This window comes from Phaethon aethereus (genome assembly GCF_964289735.1).
Source record: "Phaethon aethereus genome assembly, chromosome: 15".
Taxonomy (NCBI): domain Eukaryota; kingdom Metazoa; phylum Chordata; class Aves; order Phaethontiformes; family Phaethontidae; genus Phaethon; species Phaethon aethereus.
The window spans coordinates 10,683,254-10,707,888 of NC_138591.1; the positions used below are offsets into that span (position 1 = coordinate 10,683,254).

The 24,635-nt window shown below is 39.7% G+C and overlaps 1 protein-coding gene across 3 annotated transcripts in view; it reads left to right on the forward strand.

Annotated features, from left to right (window-relative positions):
- Positions 1 to 24,259, forward strand: part of MYH11 (myosin heavy chain 11) — a gene marked incomplete at both ends in the record, with an annotated part of 54,797 nt that extends 30,538 nt beyond the window's left edge. For 2 of the 3 annotated variants that reach the window (XM_082006658.1, XM_082006659.1), the window contains 32 exons: positions 1,557 to 1,652; positions 2,036 to 2,154; positions 2,324 to 2,476; positions 2,923 to 3,096; positions 3,297 to 3,470; positions 3,968 to 4,082; positions 4,991 to 5,184; positions 5,354 to 5,475; positions 5,587 to 5,656; positions 5,801 to 5,961; positions 6,805 to 6,913; positions 7,809 to 7,940; positions 8,230 to 8,436; positions 8,831 to 8,968; positions 9,640 to 9,763; positions 10,213 to 10,384; positions 10,699 to 10,911; positions 11,059 to 11,203; positions 11,293 to 11,499; positions 12,551 to 12,655; positions 12,758 to 12,910; positions 13,342 to 13,590; positions 13,850 to 14,062; positions 14,751 to 14,963; positions 15,655 to 15,816; positions 16,541 to 16,669; positions 17,217 to 17,305; positions 17,550 to 17,673; positions 17,820 to 18,028; positions 18,590 to 18,698; positions 19,301 to 19,473; positions 23,938 to 24,259. In XM_082006658.1, coding sequence (XP_081862784.1) covers positions 1,557 to 1,652; positions 2,036 to 2,154; positions 2,324 to 2,476; positions 2,923 to 3,096; positions 3,297 to 3,470; positions 3,968 to 4,082; positions 4,991 to 5,184; positions 5,354 to 5,475; positions 5,587 to 5,656; positions 5,801 to 5,961; positions 6,805 to 6,913; positions 7,809 to 7,940; positions 8,230 to 8,436; positions 8,831 to 8,968; positions 9,640 to 9,763; positions 10,213 to 10,384; positions 10,699 to 10,911; positions 11,059 to 11,203; positions 11,293 to 11,499; positions 12,551 to 12,655; positions 12,758 to 12,910; positions 13,342 to 13,590; positions 13,850 to 14,062; positions 14,751 to 14,963; positions 15,655 to 15,816; positions 16,541 to 16,669; positions 17,217 to 17,305; positions 17,550 to 17,673; positions 17,820 to 18,028; positions 18,590 to 18,698; positions 19,301 to 19,473; positions 23,938 to 24,076 — 4,892 coding nt within the window. Of the gene's footprint in view, positions 1 to 1,556; positions 1,653 to 2,035; positions 2,155 to 2,323; positions 2,477 to 2,922; positions 3,097 to 3,296; positions 3,471 to 3,967; positions 4,083 to 4,990; positions 5,185 to 5,353; positions 5,476 to 5,586; positions 5,657 to 5,800; positions 5,962 to 6,804; positions 6,914 to 7,808; positions 7,941 to 8,229; positions 8,437 to 8,830; positions 8,969 to 9,639; positions 9,764 to 10,212; positions 10,385 to 10,698; positions 10,912 to 11,058; positions 11,204 to 11,292; positions 11,500 to 12,550; positions 12,656 to 12,757; positions 12,911 to 13,341; positions 13,591 to 13,849; positions 14,063 to 14,750; positions 14,964 to 15,654; positions 15,817 to 16,540; positions 16,670 to 17,216; positions 17,306 to 17,549; positions 17,674 to 17,819; positions 18,029 to 18,589; positions 18,699 to 19,300; positions 19,478 to 23,937 lie in introns of those variants that run through there. The other variant, XM_082006660.1, reaches the window with a different exon arrangement.
- Between the last annotated feature and the right edge of the window lie 376 nt (positions 24,260 to 24,635).

Below are 24,635 nucleotides of genomic sequence, written 5' to 3' on the forward strand. Positions count from 1 at the left end.
CCCAGACTGGCAGCGAAGACACTGAAACTGCTGTCGTAGATCCACGACACAAACACTACCAGCCTTCTTGGAATCATTGCCACCTTTGTATTAAACAAGGTGATGCTTCATGTAGTCTTGTGAGTATTAGGGTGACTGTTCCTGCCTTGCAAGGAGATCTAATTATGACCTACTGCTTGTAGGTTATTGTTAGAAAAGCTCTACTTTAAAAATTACTACAGTGGCCTACCTTTTCCCATTGCTGCAGTGGGTACCAGTGGGAGCAGCTGAAGACAATAATGAAAACTCTTTGCAAACCACCTCCTTCAAAGGTTTAAACTGGTGTACTTGCTGGAAACACAGTGAAAGAAATATTGAAGAATCCCCACCTATATTGGAAAATAAAGTATATATCATCAAAGAGAAATTATCTCTGTGATGCACAGAACAACTGGTGATGCGCAGGGCAGCTCTATACGGTAATTTAAACATGTATCAAATAAAATAATTGTCACAATATTTTGCTGTCCATCTGAATGAAGAATTGAAAGGCTTTTTTTCTTAAGTCTTATAAATTCTGGAGACCTGCTTGTAGGAGGAACATGACATGCACCCCTGACCCATTTGAATTCCACAGCATTGGTGCAGTTGTCAGCATGCAAAAGTAATGTAACACATGGTGTTTTGCAAGGTAATTTGTGTTTATGAAAGGGAAGATTTCTCACTAGAAGAACTCCATACATACCCAAAACAGACTACTGAATTCAAGCCAGCTCTAACAACAATAATGACCATTTAAAGCCATTTCTTCAGAACTTACCAACAACTAGCATGGAAAAGCTGCAAAATATTCTGATTTAACTTTGAAAGAAATGGAACAGGCTCAGATAGCTCGTATTTGTATTCACTGATTCAGAGAAAAGAGAAATAAAAACGAAGAGCATGAACCAACAACTAAACTATCCTGAAAACGTGGGCCTGCCAGAGCCATCTATCTGCGTAGCTTTTACCTCTCGCTGTTCCTGAGAGCATGCAGGGCTTCAGCCGGTGCATGCCAGTATGGATTGCCCATGGATGCAAACTGCCATGCCCCAAGTGACATCTGGTGGCAGAAACAGTGTCACCCCATCACTTGAGCCTTGGAGCAGCTGTGGCAGCCGGGACCAGAGCTCCCTCACATCCCACATCTGCATCAGTGACTGAGAGATGCTGAGAAAAAATGTCTTGCCTTGCAGGACAGCCGTGCAAATTTACCAGCCTTGGTAAGTTCAGATGATGTTACTGATGAAGACTGGTTCGTTCTCCTGCCAGGGCACGTGTATTGGTGTTGACAGCAGCATTCTGCATTACAACAATAGGAGTCATTATATAATTATTCTGTGATTCCGTGAACTGTCTGAACCCCTTTGATTTCATGCTCCAAAATATAAGCCCATTAGGATAGTATTCTTCTCCTGTGTAAGTTTACCAAATAAACAACTAGAACTCCAAAGAATGAATCTTCAGTATTGCAGAGAACAGACCTTTCAAAATGTGTCCATTCTCTTCCTCATTTATATTACCTGTTTCTCTTACAGCTATACTGAGGGTTGTTTCATCTGTCCTACAACTGGGTAATATTGTCTTCAAGAAGGAAAGAAACACTGATCAAGCTTCTATGCCAGACAATACTGGTATGATTTGCCACTTAAAAATATAGTTAACATTAAGAAATTCATAAAGTAGTAGCTGAGTAAGCACGCTTTATCAGTATTTTTTGTTTAATCGTTATTACATATATACTTGATAGGCTTTGAAAGATATACCATACTTAAAGTCAGCTCAATTATCATTACCTTTTCTAGTAACCTTGAATCCATAAATTGATGAACAGCAAATTTGCTGTTTGGATCATGAACAATACCTTTATGGCAGATGGCATCTCTTGTATGTATAAGAGAGGAGCTTTTAAGGAAGACAAATAACTTCACATACTTGCTGAGCTGCTTGTATTGACAATTACTGACCTACTAAGAGAAAATTAAATCTCAAATAAAATCTCACTCTTCTATTCCAGCTGCTCAAAAAGTATGTCACCTGATGGGGATTAACGTGACCGATTTCACAAGATCTATTCTAACCCCAAGGATCAAAGTAGGACGAGATGTTGTTCAGAAAGCGCAGACCAAAGAGCAGGTATCTACTTGCAGTCTGTTCAGCTCTTATGAAACTATTCTCCTTTCTTCTTTTTCTTCTTACATCTTGTCTAAAGGGAAATGTCAGTTTTCTGTCTCATTATCTCTACAGAAATTAGCAGCTAATTGGGTTTCTTCTTTCACTTACATTTTTCTCTTCTTTTTCTCAGGCAGACTTTGCCATAGAGGCTTTGGCCAAGGCACAATTTGAACGTCTTTTCCGTTGGATTCTAGCTCGCGTAAACAAAGCTCTTGATAAAACAAAAAGACAAGGCGCTTCCTTCCTGGGGATCCTTGATATTGCTGGATTTGAGATTTTTGAGGTATGTACTGTGGGACACAAACTGGCTAAATTTCTTATTATCATGCAGTGGTGTGGATATAAGATGACAAAAATCTAAGTTCAAAGCCACAAAAACAATTTAGTTCTTTCAAGTTGACTAGCACCCCGTGGCCAACATGACCCACAGGCCTAGTACACCTGCCTGCTTGCCTTTCGCTTGGTCAGGAAAGGCTGGGGGTGGCAGCATGCTCCTGCTGGGCTTGTGCACGGCTCAGTTTTTAGAGCCAAGGTCTGCTTTTTATGGTTTATTGAACAGGTCCCAGTATAAAGATTTACCACCTGGGAACTTACTATAAATTTTCAAGACCTTATATTAGAAAAATGTGTATTTTTCCGATTTTTCCAAATGAAATTTAAGAAACTTCATCTTGTCATTTAAGTTCCCTCTTAGAAGGCCTATTTCTAACACTTTTTTCCTCTTCACAGATCAATTCCTTTGAGCAGCTCTGCATCAATTACACTAATGAGAAACTTCAGCAGCTTTTCAACCACACAATGTTTATACTGGAGCAAGAGGAATACCAGCGAGAGGGCATTGAATGGAATTTCATTGACTTTGGCCTTGACCTGCAACCTTGCATTGAGCTGATTGAAAGACCAGTAAGACTATATCTCTGTAGGTGGGATACTACACAGGTTGCATCAGGGTCAGCTATGTATCAGTACAATAAGAGGGCCTTTTAAGGTATTTCAGATCCTTTGTTCCCTGGGAGGACTTGGAACATAGGGAACAAAGAAGGTGGTGCTCGCTCTTTGTCTCTGCCTGTGATGATACTGATCTGATATTGCTTACATTGCAGACCAACCCTCCAGGTGTCCTGGCTCTGCTGGATGAAGAGTGCTGGTTCCCCAAAGCTACTGACACATCCTTTGTGGAGAAACTATGTCAAGAACAAGGCAACCACCCCAAATTCCAGAAGCCCAAGCAACTCAAGGATAAAACTGAGTTCTGTATAATGCATTACGCAGGAAAGGTACTGGACAGATTGAGTAACTTTGACATAGGGAACTTTGTTTCTTTGATGCCCAAATGGCAAAAAAGAAACAGTCCAGTACCCACGTTGATAAGGAATGGCTTTAATTATATAATGTATATATTAAGTGCTTTAATTACCTAACATATGAAATAAGATTTGCAAAACATTCACGGTTGTGCTAAGCTCACATAAAAAAAAAAAAAAAAACAAAAAACAAACCAGCACCAGGGTTATTGAAAATCCAAGTAATTAGGATTCCTTCCTAGCAAGAGATTTTTAAGAGGCAGGGCAGGCGCCCTGCCACGAATATGTCTGCAAAAAGCTTTTCAAAAGCTAGTACATGTAAGAATAAATACCCAACACAGTTCTCAACCACAGAAAGCTTTTCACATTATTATTTGTCTGATTTTGTGTTAATACAGTGCCCTGTGTTCTTAAACACTCCAGATTTTTTTATCCAGAACAGATTTTTGATGTAGCACTGTTTCCTTTAGGTTACCTACAATGCAACTGCCTGGCTAACAAAGAACATGGATCCGCTAAATGACAATGTGACTTCTCTGCTGAACCAGTCTTCAGACAAATTTGTAGCAGACCTTTGGAAAGACGGTATGAATCGCAACTCTAAATCACTAATGTGGGAGAACTCCTACTAGAACTTTTTGACAGCTGTTCCTTGCTGGCATGACACAAGTGTGAAAATGATAAGCATAGAAGAGACTGAACTAAGAAACAAGAATAGTGTGTTCTAAAAACATATTTATCGAATGCATCATTAGATAGTTTTAAGCACTATCAGAAAGTTTCCTTACTTAATAGTATTCAGCCACAGAATAAAAATTACTCATTGCTCAATATGTGATATTGTAGACCTCATTTAATATATGTTATTGTTGGGTTTTATGAATGACTTGCCTTACTCACTCTTCTTCTGGAAGTCCTGCACAGTTCTCTCCAGCGAGGTATAATCTCAGCCAAACTCCATCAGAAGAACGTCTGTATGCATATAAAACACTTTGTTTTTAAAAATTTTATATGGATCTTTAACACATACTACAGTATAAATATTTAATACATGGACATAAACATGCATACAAACACCAGCAAGGTGGCTCTGAATTATCAAGTAACTGAAGGAGATTATGAGCTAGACTTTGAGAACGACCGTGTAACAGATGAGAGTCAAGAGATGTTGTTCCTGGTTCTGACACCAACCTACCAACTGGATATTCTGCAGAAAGACTGTCCTTTTTAGAGTAAACATAAAATAAAATATATCCTGTGTATTCAGTTGCTCCATTCTGTCACTAGTTAACAAAGATCCTCATTTTCATGTTTGACAGAAGTAGGCTATTTACTGAAAAGGCTCTTCTACTACTTTTGTTAATATGATTCTACTGCATCAAAAATATATTGGTCCTCTTTGGCAAGTTGCAGTTTAACAATGCCAGTGATAAGTGTAATGTGAGGTGAGGACAGTTTACATAAGCCGTTCCATTCTTTCTTTTATATTTCAGTGGACCGTATAGTTGGGCTGGATCAGATGGCCAAGATGACTGAAAGCTCACTCCCTAGTGCTTCAAAAACCAAGAAAGGCATGTTCCGTACTGTTGGCCAACTCTATAAGGAGCAGCTGACCAAACTGATGACGACCTTAAGGAATACAAATCCTAACTTTGTCCGCTGTATCATTCCAAATCATGAAAAAAGGGTAAATTTCAAATGCTCAGTTTTCAGACTCCTGGCACATTTTTCATGTTGAGATGGTCAGTGTACCAGCACATCACAGAGCTGAATGATGTCTTCAAACATAGATATGCAGCCAGTAGCATTTTTGTAAATTTCTGCTGTGCTAAAAATACTTTCTGTTCCCCGTTCAGGCTGGCAAACTTGATGCCCATTTAGTGCTGGAGCAGTTGCGCTGCAATGGTGTCTTGGAAGGTATTCGTATCTGCCGGCAGGGATTCCCCAACAGGATTGTCTTCCAGGAGTTCCGTCAGCGGTATGAATCCTTCACTTGGTCCTAACTCTGGGTTTAATAGTGATGTAACACACGTCTGTACAAAATAATCTGATGTGTTTCAACCTCCCTAACATCAACATCTTTTGGCAGATATGAAATTCTTGCTGCAAATGCTATTCCTAAAGGATTCATGGATGGGAAGCAGGCTTGCATACTGATGGTGAGGAAAGCATTTTTGATCCTATTGATAATCAGATCTATACTTCTTATATAAAAGCTGTTGAGAGCAAACAATAATGAGAAGTGATTTTTAATACACCAAACCTCAGCACTGGAGTTAACAAATATCCCTGTTTTTCTCCAGATCAAAGCATTAGAACTTGATCCCAACTTGTACAGAATTGGACAAAGTAAAATCTTCTTCAGAACTGGTGTTCTGGCTCACCTGGAAGAAGAGAGAGACCTGAAGATCACAGACGTTATTATTGCCTTCCAGGCTCAGTGCCGAGGCTACCTAGCAAGAAAGTAAGAATATGTACTAACAGAAAGAATGTCTTCTGCAGCACAGCATCTACAGTAGCCTTTAGTTCTCTGTTTAACAAACTGAAGATGTTAAGACATTTTATTACCATCTGTTATTTATACTGCATTAGAACTCAACTTGTGTCCAATGAAGGACTTACTTCCTGTCCGGAGAGGCTTATTAGTATAATTACAGGGAAACAATTACATTGTGAGGCTACTTACACCCTCTGTACAGTAAGCTCTCTGAGGTAATGACCCATCATGTGTTTGTACAAGTGGGAGAAGGAGCACCCTAGCCTATGACTGGAGTCAGTAGCAGCACCACTGGCATTTGTAAAACATAAAATAATTTCTTACACAGCTTGGGCATGAAGCACTGATCATCTAGCATGATCTCAGTTAATGTATATCACAAAACTATTAACAATAATGCCCTTTTTCTGCACACTACTAAGGCTTTCAAATTGCTGAGCAAAGAAATTTAAATATAATAGGTTTCAAGAATTATGATCAATGCAAGTTTTGAGTACCTGTGTACTCTGGAAAGATGTTCACATCCAGAGCTAGATGTATACCTTGTGGTTTATGCCTACCTAGGGAATGCAAACAGCCAAAAAAAAAAAGATGACACAATAAAGTACCAGAAAGCTACACAGAGTTATCACCTTTCCTCAAGAAAGCGCAGGCACCTGTTTAAGCAACAAAAGAATTTGTACCAGACTTCTCAAACCATGTGGCTAATCAGCAGACTCTCATGCCAAAGTTTCTTTGCTTTATGTGTGTATCTTGCAGACACCTTGTATTCTCAGACTGAACCAATTTGCTTTATGTTTTTAATTGCAGAGCCTTTGCCAAGAGACAGCAACAGCTGACTGCAATGAAGGTTATCCAAAGAAATTGTGCTGCTTACCTGAAACTGAGGAACTGGCAATGGTGGAGACTGTTCACTAAGGTGAGTAACTGCTACCAGTGAATCTCTCCTCAGCTTTCCAAAAGAAATGAAATGCACATGACACTAAGGTATAGCAAGTGAGGCGCACACTTTGTTCCAAAGTCCATTGCAGCTGATGGCAAGAGCCTCATTAGCTTCACAAAATTTTAGGTTAGAGATACTCTGGATAGTTGTATAATGCCATTAACATTAAAGTTAGTTCTAGCTTGAGAAGAAAACAAACTAGTTAAGCTGAGATTCATAGAAGATTTTGCATGTTTGGGGACTTTTGTTAATTGCCAAAAATGAAATAATTTCACAGGGGTCAATAATGACAGGACAGAGACTGAATTTTGTGAACATGCAGAGTTATGTATCTACGCAGGGCTCAGTAGCACAGGAGTTCTGTAACTGGGACACTAAACATCTTCCTGCTAGGCACTCAAGCAAATTAAGTCTATTTTTCTATTGAAAAGTCATGGTTTTTTCAAAAACAGCCTTCAGTTTGGGTTCAGAAAACTGTTCTGCTTGCATTGATAGCAACCTCCTTTGCAACCAGAAATAGGCAGTAACACACACCTGTGTGTGCACACTGCCTTTCTATGCAGATGATGTAGCTTTTGTACATTATCAATGCATGAAAACAGGCTTGGAGCCATTCAAAAAGTGACACTATTGGAGGCAGAGGTGCTCACAAGGCTCCAAGAGTTAACACAGAGATGGCCAAGAACAACACTGCTGAGGCTTGCTGGTTTAAAGATGCTTACATCAATCTTGGCTGGACAGTGTTTGTCCACTACCTGAGCAACAACAGACAGTGCTACCGTTAGTTCCAGTAAACCTGGCACCTCTAAGTACCATGCTCAGTAACATAAAAACTGATAGGAAATGTCCTTAAAAAACTTTTTATTTTCAGGTGAAACCACTGCTGCAAGTCACCCGCCAAGAGGAAGAAATGCAGGCCAAGGATGAAGAACTACAAAAAACTAAGGAAAGACAACAAAAAGCAGAGAGTGAATTGAAGGAGCTGGAACTGAAACACACACAGGTGATTTACAGCTCTGAACCTCTGGGAAACGCTAGCCATTCTTTCACCATTACTAGAAGCTATGACAATAAAGGTGTCTTTTCCCTTTGTACTCACGATTGTATTCACAGCGATGGTCCAGACAAAGTTCTGTGCAGACAAACTCCCAGTTACTGCAGTAGAGGCCTAACATCCACACAAGAACCTGTGGCAGAGCTGCCTGCCTGTACCCTAGGACTATCTAGTAAAAAGACACCGTGGGGCAATTCGTAATACAAGTCTTAACTTCCTGTCCATTTTATTTGCGTAGCTTTGTGAAGAGAAGAACCTCCTTCAGGAACAGCTTCAGGCAGAAACTGAACTGTATGCTGAAGCTGAAGAGATGAGAGTCCGTTTAGCTGCTAAGAAACAAGAGCTGGAAGAGATTCTGCATGAGATGGAAGCCAGAATTGAGGAAGAGGAAGAGCGCAGCCAGCAGTTGCAAGCAGAAAAGAAAAAGATGCAACAACAAATGCTGGTAAGGAGGTGTAAGTGACAAATACAGACAATAACTTCTATCTCACAGAGGAAAAATGGAGACTGGCAAACCTCAGATCCTACGAAAGTGCTTGCTACGCAGTCCTCTGTAGAATATGTGTCTATGCCACAGAAGTAAGAACAATCAATTGATGCTCTTTCCTCCAGACTTCTCTTCTTCCCATCTCAATTTTAAATAATCTTTTCTCTAAAAAATTGTTTTAACAAATCTTTCCTTCTAAATCACCAAGCATGACAGATTGTCTAGGTCTTCATAAAAACAACAGTCTACAACATACCCCACATACAGTGACAAACTTGAAGCATTTCCTACAACTTAAGCAGCATTTTATTTCCAGAATTCACGTTTTGTGCATTTCTTCTTCCCCTCAAAGGACCTTGAGGAACAGCTGGAAGAAGAAGAAGCTGCAAGGCAGAAACTTCAACTTGAAAAAGTAACAGCAGATGGCAAGATAAAGAAAATGGAAGATGATATTCTCATAATGGAAGATCAGAATAACAAGCTAACCAAGGTAAGTGTTGTGGGTTCATTTTCTTACCTTGGGAAAACAGTGCAAGATGAGAGAAAATCTTCTCTTCCACTAGAACAAGAGGAATACTTTTGACTACATAGTCTCATGGGTATACAGATTCACCAGACCATCAGTCCAGCCTCTATCGAACAAGTTTCTCATAATTTTTCCATGCTCATTTAAACAACTCAAAATTGTGTAAAACTACTGGGTTTTAGGTCTGTTGTGGTAACATACATGTGGTGGTATTTTCAAGCAAAATACCCACAGCAGTCAAGCACAATCAGTGGAAGACGTGTCTTCTTGGCCCCAAAGCAGAGCAAATAATTCTCTTGGTTTTCAACTAATTTCAACCAAACTTCATGATTAAAACTGGAATTAAGCATGTATTCCAGTACTTTTTTGAAAGGGGATGCTCATCTGAACTGGGCCCTGTACTTACCAGCCATTAGAATGAGTACAAGATTCTAACAGCAGCAGATTAGAGAATATGGAAGTCATAGACACCACTCCTCAGCTCCTCTGTAACTGACCAATTGAAATGTATCACTACGATCTCAAGAAATACAGCATAAAAAGACAGTATCTTGGACATTTTTAGTTGGCAGAGTTGCTTCACAATCACCAATGACAGACACTTTTGTTAACAGAAGTATTTTATTTTACTTAAGGAAAGAAAACTCCTTGAGGAACGAATAAGCGATCTAACAACAAATCTTGCAGAAGAAGAAGAAAAAGCCAAAAATCTTACAAAGCTGAAAAACAAACATGAATCTATGATTTCAGAACTCGAAGGTAACATGAACAAAAGTGGTTTACATCAAGTTTTTTTTGCCTTAGCACACAACAAAAAAACCATAAACAGAATCTGGAGAGAATTTCTAAAAAATTTGTGGGGTGTTTTCCAAATTTCTTATGCTGAAACCACTTTATGCATAAGAGTCACCAAAACCCCAGGGTGCATAAACCATAGATATCTATTTTTTTTTTTACATACAGAAGAGTAGAGAAAATTGAGAAAAAAAAATAATGCTTGTTCTGGAGAAGGATAAATGAATGGTTCTTTGGGGTGGCTAGAAATAAGTGATGGCAGTAAGGTATTGCATGTTGCTTCAGAAACAGTGACTTGTAGTTAAATGTACAGCCTCACTGGAGGCCAGAACACTTTTTTGCCCAAGTTCAAGATTGGATTAAGGACTCCTTGCACTAACACACTCCCATGACCAATACTGTTACTTTTTCAGTGCGACTGAAGAAAGAAGAGAAGAGCAGACAAGAACTGGAGAAGGTTAAGAGGAAGTTGGAAGGGGAGTCAAGTGATCTACACGAGCAAATCGCAGAGCTCCAGGCACAAATTGCTGAGCTGAAGGCACAACTAGCCAAGAAGGAGGAAGAGCTGCAGGCTGCTCTAGCCAGGTATTCACTCTTGAATCTGCATACAGATTGAAAACCTAGGCTGGAACATACACCTCTCCCATTCCCAGACACTGAGATGCTGCAGCCATGAATCTCATCTCTCAGTTACATCCTTCCTGTGTGTTTCCTCCATTTTCCAAATTTCCTTTTGCAAAAAATAATTATACAGCTACCAGATCCTTTTCGCATCAGTCCCCCCTCTTTCTTTGGGACTTTCTTGCACAGAACCTATTAACCCTTGATCTCTGCATACTGATTTCCTCAAAATGAAATGATTTATTTTCTTAATATATAAAATGAAATACTATTTTCAGGCTTGAAGATGAAACTAGTCAAAAGAACAATGCCCTCAAGAAGATCCGTGAATTGGAATCTCACATCTCTGATCTCCAGGAAGACTTGGAGTCTGAGAGAGCTGCAAGAAACAAAGCAGAAAAACAGAAGAGAGACCTAGGTGAAGAGTTGGAGGCTCTTAAGACAGAGCTTGAGGATACTCTGGATACCACAGCCACTCAGCAAGAGCTCAGGTATGGAGATGCAGTACATGTGCCAAAAATAAATGTCACCAAGCTCAGTACAATACTGTCTAGTATCTTTGCAGTAGTGCTATTTTCCCAGTGACTGGAACACTCTTTGCTGCTGCTGCTGCTCCATTTATGTGTGTTGCCTTCCAGAGCAAAGCGTGAGCAGGAGGTCACAGTGCTGAAGAGAGCTCTGGAGGAGGAGACTCGAACTCATGAAGCCCAGGTCCAGGAGATGAGGCAAAAGCACACTCAAGCTGTGGAAGAGCTATCAGAACAGCTGGAACAATTTAAACGGGTAAACAGAAATCCATCTTATTGAAAACTAGCCATTAGATAACATGGCTTCCTTTTATAGATCATCTTTCTTCACTTCATGCTTGGCAGGCTAAAGCAAACTTGGATAAGACCAAACAGACACTGGAGAAAGACAACGCTGATCTGGCTAATGAAGTCAGGAGCCTGAATCAGGCCAAACAAGATGTGGAGCACAAAAAGAAGAAGCTGGAAGTACAGCTGCAGGAGTTACAGTCCAAATACACTGATGGAGAGCGTGTTCGGACAGAACTCAATGAAAAAGTTCATAAGTTACAGGTAGGAAGGAGTTTGACCTTTTGCTGTGACACCTTGGGCTTGAGAAGACCAGTTTGTACTGTTCTGTGAGGCTACATCTGGAGGAATCCTGACCCTGTTGACTTCAGCCAAAAGGCTAATTTTTTTTGTCATCTGTAGGATTCCTACCTTGAACTCCTACCTCAATTATCACACAATTAAATAATTACAACCCTCTGTCTCATGGAAGTGAAGCTTTTAGTCTCACCATCCATCTGCACATGCTGCAGTCTGTAATGCCACCACTGGTTCAGTGACTGTGCTGCATGTTTTAAAATTTCTTTCTGTTTATTCATTTTTGGGTGGTGGGGAACACTGATAGGAATGTGGCTTCTGGAAATGGATTACACGGCTATTAAATACATAACATGTGCTCATAAAAAGTGACAACGAAAGGAGAATGCTCATTTATCTATGATTTAATGTCTACTAAGAAATAACTAAAGATAATTTAAAATGTTTCTTTGGTAGATGTTCAATGTCCAGCAATACTAATCAAGCTTATTGTTACAACTTTGTTCATAGCAGCAGTAAGGTTTTCTTTATTATTTTAAGTTAGAGGATAAATAAGAAAATATAATCAAAATGCATCAACTTCTGTCAAACTTGGGAAAAGGAAGGAAAATCCACAAAAATCCCCATTCCCCTTTGCAATTCATTAAAAGGAACAGAGTGGTATTGCCGTATGAATATGACTAAGTTGTGGTATATAGTAATAAAACACTAAGATAAACTACACAAAAATGGCATTAAACCTTGGGGGTCTTAATACACAGGTGACAAAGATGACACATGGACACTGCAGAGTTTGTGTGTAGGATGTAGTTCCATAGGACTTAAGTCTCACATATTGTCCAGAAAAATTATGGCAAAATTATGAATTCCAGTTAAGCTAGAAACACTGTTGGTGCTTGAGGTGACCCAGAAGCATAGGAGCAGATTCAAATCCTGTTCAAAGTTAAGATTTCGATCTAGAGGAAGATTTTGAAGTTGTGCAAAATAACTGAGGTTTATTCACTGTGGTGTCTCATAGGTTGAGGTTGAAAATGTTACTGGTTTGCTCAATGAAGCAGAAAGCAAGACAATCAAATTGACCAAAGATGTTGCAACCTTAGGATCTCAGCTACAAGACACACAGGTAAACTTGCATCCAGTAACAGCTCACTTAGAATATTTATGAAATGCACTATTAAAAGACCTAAACCAATGACTGTATTGCCAATTGATGTGGTGACTGTAGGAGCTGCTTCAGGAAGAAACGCGGCAGAAGCTAAATGTGTCTACCAAGCTTCGTCAGCTGGAGGATGAAAAGAACAGCTTGCAAGAGCAGTTGGATGAAGAAGTAGAAGCAAAACAAAATCTGGAGAGACATATTTCAACACTGACAGTACAGGTATCAGTGCCATAGCTAAATAACTAGCTTGATCACTGAGAGTTTTGTCAGTAATTTCAGGGGTTTCAGATCTGTAGAACTAGCCTGGTACAGCACATGGACCTTCAGGGAACTAGTGCTGTTAGCCCAGATGGCTTCAGTGAAGCTCCACAATGGAGCCAGCAGTCTCCCTCTTCTTTAAAGTGTGATCTCTAGGACAGGTACAAATGCAAGATAGCTCCCAAGATAGTCTTGCACACTAGGCCTGTATGTGCATACTAGGTCTATAGTCTGCCTCATTTTATGAAGTCTGGGTGATAGGTAACTGGTCACTAGCTTCACATGCGTCAAATTAGGTAAGATTTATGGGTCTTGGTTGTCTCCTGGCCATATTCTCTGCCAAGCTTTGTTGTCACTGCTATAAAGATTTGTCCTCTGAATTAAAATTTCAGCTCTCTGACTCTAAGAAGAAGCTACAGGAATATGCCAGCACAATAGAAACCATGGAAGAAGGCAAAAAGAAACTTCAGAAGGAAATTGAGTGTCTCACACAACAGTTTGAAGAAAAGGCTGCTTCTTATGACAAACTGGAAAAAACAAAGAACAGACTCCAGCAGGAGCTGGATGACCTGGTGGTGGACTTAGACAACCAGCGTCAGCTGGTCTCCAACCTGGAGAAGAAACAGAAGAAGTTTGATCAGGTATGGATTTAAGTTTCTGCCTTGCTGTGTTATCACCTAACTTCTCTGGAACTCACAGAGACTCCACTGGGTTAGTGAAAGATAAAGCAGGAACAAAAAATAAACTCAAATTTAATTATATATACATTGGTTAATTTTGTGTTTATATACCTTTATCAAAAAGCAGAGATTTTTCTCTGTCATTAACAGCTGACAGGACAGTTGCAATACAAAAACCCTATTACTAGTGACTTCTTGTATTAACACTACCTTTTTACAGATGCTAGCTGAAGAGAAAAACATCTCTTCAAAATATGCAGATGAAAGGGACAGAGCAGAAGCTGAAGCTAGAGAAAAAGAAACAAAGGCTTTGTCATTGGCCCGAGCACTTGAAGAGGCTTTGGAAGCCAAAGAAGAACTGGAGAGAACAAACAAAATGTTGAAAGCTGAAATGGAAGACCTCGTTAGCTCCAAAGATGATGTTGGCAAGAATGTAAGTTTGGGGCTTAGAACAATTTCCACAATAACAACTTAAAATAGCAGCTAACAAACCGATCATTGTTTTCAGTGTGGGAAATTCTCTGTAGAACACAAATCCATTCAGCAAAATCAGATATTTCATATAGAATTCAAAGGCTATTCCATTTGGGCCCAAACTTTCAAGAGACTTGGCAAAGTAACTGTAAGCCATTTTTATTTTTAACATGACATCAAGCATGAAGATTATTGATTTCTAAGACTGAAAAAACATTAAAGAGATTCTAAAGAATTTTAGTTTACTAAGCAGCTTTGAAGTTGTAAACTCCACAAATCTTATTAGTTATATTTGATATTGCCACCAGCCTAACTTTTACTTCTATATCTACAGCAAATGTCCACTGATGCATTGCCAATCACTTCTTTTATTAGTGATATGACAATATGACATCTAATACTAAATAAATTCAATTATGATACTTGACTAGATTAAAAATGAAAGTTTGGGATAAAGAGAATCTCAGGTTAAAGACAGATTTTCAACTGTATAAAAAATGCTAATTAATCATTTCCAGCGCAAATTAGTTCATTCATTGTCCACAGCTGGTATTTTCAAATGTGGCCTATACTGCAGGTAGACTGTGTTTAACTAGAATTATTTTTATTTCTTATAATGAGTCTATTAAATTCTCATTGCTTGAAAGGTCCACGAATTGGAGAAATCTAAACGGACCCTTGAACAGCAAGTAGAAGAGATGAAGACACAATTAGAAGAGCTAGAGGATGAGCTACAGGCTGCTGAAGATGCCAAACTCAGGTTGGAGGTTAACATGCAGGCCCTGAAAGGCCAGTTTGAGAGAGATTTACAAGCCAGAGATGAACAGAATGAGGAGAAGAGAAGACAACTCCTTAAACAGGTACCATTTCCTATTATTGCCTTTGTAAATGTCTAACCAAGCCAGCTGAAATTCCCCAGCCTCATGCCATTGTTTAAAGCACCTTACTATAGTGAGGAGAAAATATTGCCTTGTGCTTGGCAAATAACATTTTTTAAAAAGCAGTTTATTGTACTGAAAAAGGCACAAAACTGCATAACAGTTTTTTTTCCTGTTTCAGTAGCAGGTACACAATTACTATAACAGATGTAGCAATTTAACACTACAACCAATATAGTATAAAACACATGAATTGTTATTTCTGACACAGTCAGAAGAACCTTCCCTACATTCCCAGTGCAAGTGCAAAAAGACAGCTTCTATCTGCCTTCCCAAGGTACAATGAATGGATACAAAAGCATTGGAAATTAAAACAGACAGGAAATTAAAACAGACTACTAGCCTATTTGTCTCGTAGTGTTGCGACAGCAAGTACAACTGCTGTAGTCATCATCTTGTAATATACGTATCTCTGTGAATACGAAGCCCAAATTGCTGACTCCTTTCAAGGCTCTTTATTTTTTGGACAAAATGGAAATCTATTTTAACTGCCAGGGATATCAAAATTAATAGAGATATAGGGGGCTGCATACATTATTCAGACATAAACAGAGTGTTTAATAAGAGTGTTCAAGGACTTTCCTAAACTTAAGTTGTTTTCTTTAATGATCAGCTTCATGAATATGAAACGGAACTGGAAGATGAGCGGAAGCAACGTGCCCTGGCAGCTGCAGCCAAAAAGAAGCTGGAGATTGATGTTAAAGATCTAGAAAGCCAAGCTGACTCTGCTAATAAAGCTCGGGAAGAAGCCATCAAACAACTTCGCAAGTTACAGGTATGTAATCCCACAAATACAGTTTTTCCCAGTTGCTGTCTTTTGTACAGCCACAATATGAAAGTTAGGCAACATCTGTGAACTTGATGCCTACTACAGACGATTGGTTAGAGGGGGAGTTTTAACCAGGCTCCCAGATTCAATTTGTCTGTACTGTAATGCTCAGTTTGAATGACAGTGGAAAATCTCACATGGCATATGATAAAAATCTTAAATTTCATCATTGCAGAGAGCTTCCAAAGTTCTCTAGCCAACACTCATCTACTAGTGACTTACCCACATGAAGGAAAACATAGATTCCCACATACAGAAAGGGCTACAGGATAAAATCTGTTACAGGGCTTCAGTCCTGGTTCTAACACTTGACTCAAAAGCATAAAAGACTGTTCAGAAATCATGTTGTCTCCAAGTTAGCATTCTCCTGTTTATACTGTAAGTCTCCATTATCAACTGTTCTGTTATATGCTGACAGCTAAAGAACAAAAAGGGATGTATCATAAAGATTAAGACTGCACATGTACTCGTGTATTCAGAGGAAATATGGACAAGTGCAAGTGGAAGCATTGCGCTTCTTGGAGTAGTGTTTCAGACCTTTCCAACATGTGCTATTAAGCAGGCATTATGACTATGTAAATGTATGCGTGTTCTATTCTGTCCAAATTTCTTTCTACTGAAATTTGTAATAAAGCCAGACAAAAATAAATCTGTTATTCTTTTCAACAAGGCTCAGATGAAGGACTACCAACGAGAGCTGGATGATGCACGGGCTGCCAGAGAAGAAATATTTGCTACAGCCAGAGAAAATGAGAAGAAAGCAAAGGGCCTGGAAGCAGAGCTCATCCAGCTTCAAGAGGTAAAGTGGGAAACTTAGCGCAGTATGAAGCAGACTACACATGACCTTCAGTAGCAAAACAGAACTGCAGTGAAATAATACAATCACTGTTGGGGATGGAAACAGCAGCACCTGTTACAAGTTCCACATGCTCCATGCACTCAACTAAAGTTGTTGGATCTACATCTGTGCATAGGCAGATTAAGCTGAAAAAAGTCACCTTGGCACAGTTCACCAGTCTTAAAGGGAAATGAACTGTATGTTCCAAAACAAATTGTTTCCAATAGCTATAAATTCCTGAAGTCTCGTTAGCGCTGTTATTCCTACGCTCATTAAATGGCAATCTTGTGACTAAAACCAATAAAATAGGAAACAGCTGACAGGCTGAATGAAGTATATTTCATTGTACTTCCCTAGGATTTATGATGTGACATGCATTTATTCCATTAACAAGACAACCCACCTTACACCAGTTTTAGAAAGTTTACAGTCCCGTGTATCATGCTATAACTGTTTGACCGTTCACTTGCTCATTTTTTTACTATGCTGCCTTTTCCTTTTCTCCTAGGATCTGGCTGCTGCAGAGAGAGCCCGCAAACAAGCGGATCTGGAGAAAGAAGAGATGGCAGAGGAACTTGCAAGTGCTACTTCTGGAAGGTAGGGATAGACTGGATTACTCATAAGGCTGTAAATATGCTGCTGAAAGTTGTGTGGCTGCCAAGAGGTTATGTTCCTCTCCCAACAGCCATCTGTTCTTGACAACACAACCTGCACACACACGACTAGTTTCATTGAAATATCTAGTTCTCTTTTCTTTATAAATTATTGGCAGTTCATAAGTTTCAGACACATTCAGCTGGTCAGGGCCATAACTACACACTTATTAATTTTAAACTTACAGGACAAGCCTTCAGGATGAGAAACGGCGCCTGGAGGCACGAATTGCCCAACTAGAGGAAGAGCTAGAAGAGGAACAAAGCAACATAGAGGCAATGGGTGATCGCATGAGGAAAGCGGTACAGCAGGTAGAGCTCATTGCAGCACGTGTCACTTTCTGTTTGTATTCCAGCAAAGCTATTTGTGGTTATGAATAAATATTTAGAGAATTTCCACCCCTCATTTCTCTGAAATCATGCAACACTTCGGATAGCATCCATTCTCACCCTTGCAGGCAGAGCAGCTGAACAATGAGCTGGCAACAGAACGCTCAGCTGCACAGAAGAACGAAAATGCTCGGCAGCAACTGGAGAGGCAGAACAAAGAGCTGAAGAGCAAGCTGCAGGAGATGGAAGGAGCTGTGAAGTCCAAATTCAAAACTACAATTGCTGCTCTGGAGGCCAAAATTGCTTCTCTTGAAGAGCAATTGGAACAGGAAGCCAGGTACTAAACTCCCAGAGGGCACAGCTATCCATTTATTGTTCCAGTTAATGAGTCAAAGTAAAGAAAGGTGCACAGGATTTGTGTCATCAGGCCCTCAGTGCCATTAAGTCTTGGTAAGGTCTCTCCCTCACTTAGACATTTCTTAGACATATGGCCAGTAACTGGAGCTGTTACAGGTTCTGATTGAGAACCATTTTATTGCTGAAAAGTTCTATTGGTACCAAAGGCATGGATCTGCTCCCCTACATTTTAGAGTAACTGCCCTATGACCCTGACAGGTTAACTGCCGTAATAGATTGTGCCATTTGTAGAATTATTTCTTGAGAAAAATCACCTTGCGTTTTAGAACGGATCTCCTGGAGATCACCTCTAGCATACAGCAAAGACACATATTTGTTCTGATTTTAAGAACATAACCTTTAAGTTTTGCTTAGAATGAATCTGTTAAATTCAGTAAGGCCTTTAACATACGGGTCCTTGGTGCCAGTTCCATGAGTAACGTGCCTGAGGCTGGTGAACACTACAGATCTTCCACATCACCAAATGTTGCACTATTTGCAGAGAGAAGCAGGCTGCAGCCAAGACATTGCGCCAGAAGGACAAGAAGCTGAAGGATGCATTGCTGCAGGTGGAGGATGAGAGAAAGCAAGCAGAGCAGTACAAAGAGCAGGTATCAGACTGTCATGAGGGTCTTAGTCTAGGGCATAGGGATTTTCAGGTTTTTCCCTAAGAAAGGAAGATTCCATGTTCTGCCTCAAAGAAATATCCCTCCAGGAAGCAGACTGTCTGCTTGGATTCTATCCTGGGAGAGCTATACAGCCCTTTGCTGCAAGATGGGACAATGTAATTCTTCTTCCATGCCACGTCAAATGCCAAAGCACTAGTCCTTGTCAATCAGCCAGCTGCAACAATCTGACTGCACAGTGATACACAGGAATGTACACAACATCCTTATTGGTATATGAATGGACATGATGAACATATTTGTTTTGAAATTTTAGCTTTACCTAATGCACACCAACCTGTAAGCCAGAAAAGCAGAGGTAGGACTGTGCAGCAAAAGAAACTAGGTAGTGTCTGAATACAGTATCTATCAGCAAAATGAACTCCCATGAAGCAGTTATTTTTATACTTTTTAGATTTTAAGCTTGTACCTTTGATTCAGGCTGTGTTTCAGTGAAACTCACAAGAAAAGTATGAAATTAAAATGAGGAATGTAAAGCTATTAGATCTGTTTTGAATTAAAGCATTAACTCTTACATTTCCGTTTAGGCCGAGAAGGGCAGCACACGACTCAAGCAACTGAAAAGGCAGCTGGAGGAAGCTGAGGAAGAGTCTCAGCGTATCAATGCAAACCGCAGGAAGCTGCAGAGAGAGCTGGATGAAGCTACTGAGAGTAACGAAGCCCTGGGCCGTGAGGTTGCGGCACTAAAGAGCAAGCTCAGGTAGAGTGCCTTTGTTTGGGATAGCCATTCCCATTCACTGACAGCCTTGACATTTAGAACTAAGCTATAGAAGTGAAAAAAATATCCGTTCAAGTAAAGAACAGACATTGATAATGCTGCAAAGTTACTCACTCCTTGTAATAGCTTGGCAGATACAACAAAAGGCCAAAGTCAGAAGGTGAACTGCACTTCACAGACTGCAGCAGTCTCAGGATTTCAGCTGTGAGATGAACAACTGTGATAACATGGCACAGGCCTTACTCTTTTTCTAATAAAAACTCCTGTTGGCTTAAATAGGAAGAGAATCAGGCTTGGTTGCTTTTGAAAACACCCCTTGTGTAATGGCTGTATCTATTTGTACAGAAGCAGTCATAAAAGGGTGGAAATGCTTGTGCTTTTCACGTTCACACATACACAACTTGCACAGAACAACCGTAAATAGTCTTAAACAACATTGACAGGTGGCAAAAAGCGAAGCACATTATATGACTCTTATCCAAAGGTCTCTTCAGACTTCACCACAAAGGTATTCAGTGTCATCAAACCAAGATCAAAATGTCCCTTTGCATTTTCTTGTTAAAACTGACTGGAAAAAAAATAAACCTGTGATCAGTCAGCTACATACCCAAGTTCTCCTGCACCCACTGAAATAAAAAGGCTGACTTGAATTATAAAGAAATTGTTCTATCTGCATCATCACACCATAAAATTTTGCTTTCTACCTAACACCAAGTATTTCAGTATTTCAGATAAAAGTAAAGCACCTGCCTAGTTGTGTTCTTGAAGCAGTTTGCCAGTGTGTTTACTAGTAACATGCATGAATCTTCAGATCTGGATTTACTTCGAAGGGGAGAGTTAGGGATACAATAGCCTTTTCCATTAGCACCATCTTGGGTGGTGCATGCTCTTGGCTGCTTTACAAAGGAGTGGCTGTGACCAGCCCTTTTTACACAGAATAGCATAAGGCTTATTTTTGTTTTATCTAAATGTAACATAATTGGCTGTAATGTACTTTGTTTAATTATTTAAAAGTAATCTACCTACCTCTGATCATGACCATGTGCTTAGTATAACTGCCCGGGACTCTCTATCTCTGTTTCAGAGGGACACAGGAACCTTCGCATGACTAAGCAGGTACCATGCCTTCAACTTTGCAGCTAGCTTGTGTTGCACAAATTTCCATTTTCTTTGGCCCAAGTAAAAATTATGTGAGGTTTCTGCAAACTGTGAAGGCTTGGATATCTTGGCATTAATCTGTTTTATCAAAAGAGACAAATATTACAATAATCTAGCTACCATCAGCTGTTCATCAGTGATACAGCTTTCCTACAAGTAGGTTATGTACTGATATAGACTTACCAATGTTGCATTCTCACAAGCTCTACCAACTGAGTACCTAATAAAGTATATTGACTTTTTCTGCATGAAAATTGTCTTTTTGTGCACAGCCACAAAGATTAATTTTTTTCAAATCAAATACACCATTGATTAATAAAATTGATTAAAAGAACTAATGAATATGAAGTGCCACAGCATGTCATTAGAATTTCACAGTATTTCTTATGCATATTATAATGCTGATTCTAAGGTAAGAACCCATGTAACTCACCTGATATTTGGGAAGATCTTACTTGCATGTAATTTATCACACACCACACAATCACAGACAAAAGGTAAAGTCTTGCCTTTCATTACATAGTACTCTGTGCCTGTATTGCTTACAAACAGCTATTACTTAGGCTTTTAGAGGCATTTTGGAGACATTATATTGCTTGTCTACTGTTATTCAAATGTAAAGCATGAACACAAATTAATACTGACATCACAACCTAGCACAACATTATATTATACTTTATCACACTCTCTGGAGCCAGGAATAATATCTGCTGTTGCAAAAATTAAAGAGCTACTGCCTTGTAATATTTGTATATCTTCTATTTTACATATGCTGGATTTCGCTGTGAATACACAAATATTTAAAGATGATGTCTTGTCCTTGCATGTGCCTTTTAGTCAGCTTAATATTTCCAGTCAGACTGTTATTCAAGCAGTACTCCAGTAGCACTTATTCAAAGGTAGACTATATACAGAGATGCTAAGCAAACACTAATGCTTAAGGCTTGGCTCAACTATACACATTATTCTAAAGGTACTAAAGCAAATGACCACATGAATATTATCAGACCTATAAACCTGTTTAAGAGGGACAGATATAAAAAAAAGTGGTTATCCAGAGGGCCAATACCAGTTTAAGAAGTACTAAGTTTATGCATACTGCAGCAGTATATGTTAATAACATTAGTATGTGATAGGGAGTTCACTTCTGTGTAGCCACAACTGTAGTGCACAATTTGGTTAGACTCTTGCTGTTACTCATGTCCCACATTCTCTTACAGCACCTCAGTGAATTCCTACAGCATAAAGAGTTATCTTAGAAATGACTTGTGAGCAACTGAATCCAGATAGCAGGAGTCTAAGGGGGTAAAGAGCTCTTCCTTTATTGACAAGGACTAATGAATTTACTGACCTAACTAGAACTTTCTTGTTAAGCACTAGTAACAAATATCTGCTATCATAAAATAGTGGACACTGCTGTTAGACTCTGTCAAGCACATGCCAAGGTAGAAATGACATACCCTTGTTTTCAATACATGCCATCAGCACCAGAACAACTGAGGTTAACTAACAGCAGATCTTAAATGAAGCTTTATCCAGCTAATTGCTTGCTCACACTGAAGTTTAAGGGCAGAATCATGGAAAACAGACTACATGTCACATTTCCACCTTGGAAACACAGATTTGTGCCTCTGAAATAAGTTAGTCCAGCCACTGTTCCTATCTGCTCCCCTTGTATGGAAGCAAGTCCAGAGGAAGGCCACAAAGATGATCAGAGGGCTAGAGCACCTCTCCTATGAAGACAGGCTGAGAGAGTTGAGGTTGTTCAGCCTGGAGAAGAGAAGGCTCCAGGGAGACCTTATAGCAGTCTTCCAATACATAAAGGGGGCCTACAAGAAAGCTAGAGATGGACTTTTTACAAGGGCATGTAGCAACAGGACAAAAGATAATGGCTTTAAACTGAAAGAGGGTAGATTTAGACTAGATATAAAGAAGAAATTCTTCACTATGAGGGTGGTGAGGCACTGGGATAGGTTGCCCAGAGAGGGGGTAGATGCCCCATCCCTGGAAGTGTTCAAGGCCAGGTTGGATGGGGCTCTGAGCAACCTCATCTAGTGGAAGGTGTACCTGCCCATGCCAGGACGGTTGGAACAAGATGATCCCTTCCAACCCAAACCATTCTATGATTCTATAAAGATTGAACTTTGGACTTAAACAGCTGCTTCAGAAAGGACAACACTGGCTTAGTCTTTTGCAAGGACAAGACAAGCCTTTAAATATTTATGCATGATTTCTGTACCCAAAAGTGCATAGTTGGATGTACTCAATACCAAATTAGTAATTTGGGCACAACATTCAGTGATCACAAATTTATTTTATTGCTGATGTCTGTGGTCTCAAGCCTTTACAAAGGTTTGCTTAACGAAGGGCAAGTGAGAGGCCATGTTACAAAACTTCAGCGTTTTGTAGCACAGTAGCAATGGAGGCCAAGAAGAAACAAACCCATCTATCTCACTTGCTTACACCTCCCCAAAAATTAACCTTGAGGATCAAAGTGTCCCTGCCTTGGGTGTGTCTATGAAATATACGGGGATGGGAGGGAGATGGGAGAGGAAAAGCGGTTAAGATGGAAAAAAGCATTTTCTGTAAGCTCTTCTGCAAGGCACTTGCACTGCTATGTCAGCACCCGAGTTACAACACAGTTGCAAAGCAGCAATTGTTTCCTCTCTCCATTGGGAAAGACATTGGAGCTACTCAAAACCCAGGATGCCATGTGTCAAAGCACCTGTGGTGCTCTGACCAACACAGCCTTTGCAGAGAGGGACTGTGGGCTCAAAAGTGCCTGCTGACATCCACAGCAATGCTCCAGTCCCAGGTCTCATGGACCTTCAGTAACTTATTCAGACTGGAGGTCAGAAATTCAGTACAGGCTCTCTCCCCTTGATCTTCTAGAGGGACAGGAAGGACACTCCTCTGCTGTTGTGCATACAAGCAATCCCCTTTCCCATTCCTTCCAAGCACAACCAGTTGCAGTCCCCATAGGGGAAAATGCTGAAATGAAGAGTAGGGTGGGGGTTGAGGCAGATGAGACTATTTACATGAGGACTTTAAGTACAAGAACAGGAATCCCATCACAGTTCCGAGCAACTGGGAGTCTCAATCTGTCCACAAATTACTCTTACATGCTACAGAACAGAAAGTTGTATTAGAGGCCCACAGCTCTTGGCTGTTCTGCATTTAAAAACATCAGCCCCACAGGTACTGTTACAAAACTGTATGCTTATTTGTAAGGACTGCAAGTGAGCTAACACCTGGGGTTTTTTAATTTTTATTTTTCTTTTACTGCAGGAGGGGAAATGAGCCAGCATCTTTTGCCCCACCCCGTAGATCTGGAGGCAGAAGAATAATTGAGAATGCAACAGAAGGAGGTGATGAAGAAATGGATGCAAGAGATGGAGATTTCAATGGAACAAAAGCCAGTGAATAAACACGCTTAAAAAATTGCACTGCAGCAAGAGGAGGGAGAATGATATTTAGCACTGTATAAGTCTACTCTTAGTGTCAAGGTCACATACACCCACTCCTCTGACAATGATAAAAGCACAACTGCTTTGTCTCCAATGTATAGATTGATGCTAAAAGTACTCCAAAACTTATTTTACCATGAAATATATTTGAAAAGGTGGGGGTTGTTAACACTCAGAGTAATTAACTTTGAGAATCTTCCAGAAAGTGAGTTCTAGTAGCTCAGGCTATTTAAATCCCAGTGAACTATAGTTTACACAGGATTTGAGAGACTGTTGCAGGAAAAAAGGCATTGGTCAGTTAATCTTATCTTAAACTTTCATTTTGTCTTGAGTATTCAATTAATATAGGGTTTTTTCCTGGTTACTACACCCCGATGCACCATTCACAAGGTGGAAGTGCCTTTTTAATCACTTACTGTGATATCATTTGTTCAAATTAAGTCAGCTGTTACAGTTTTATATGCACCATGGATGTGCTTACACACTAATAAAAGGCTATAAAAACTACTCCAGTATTCT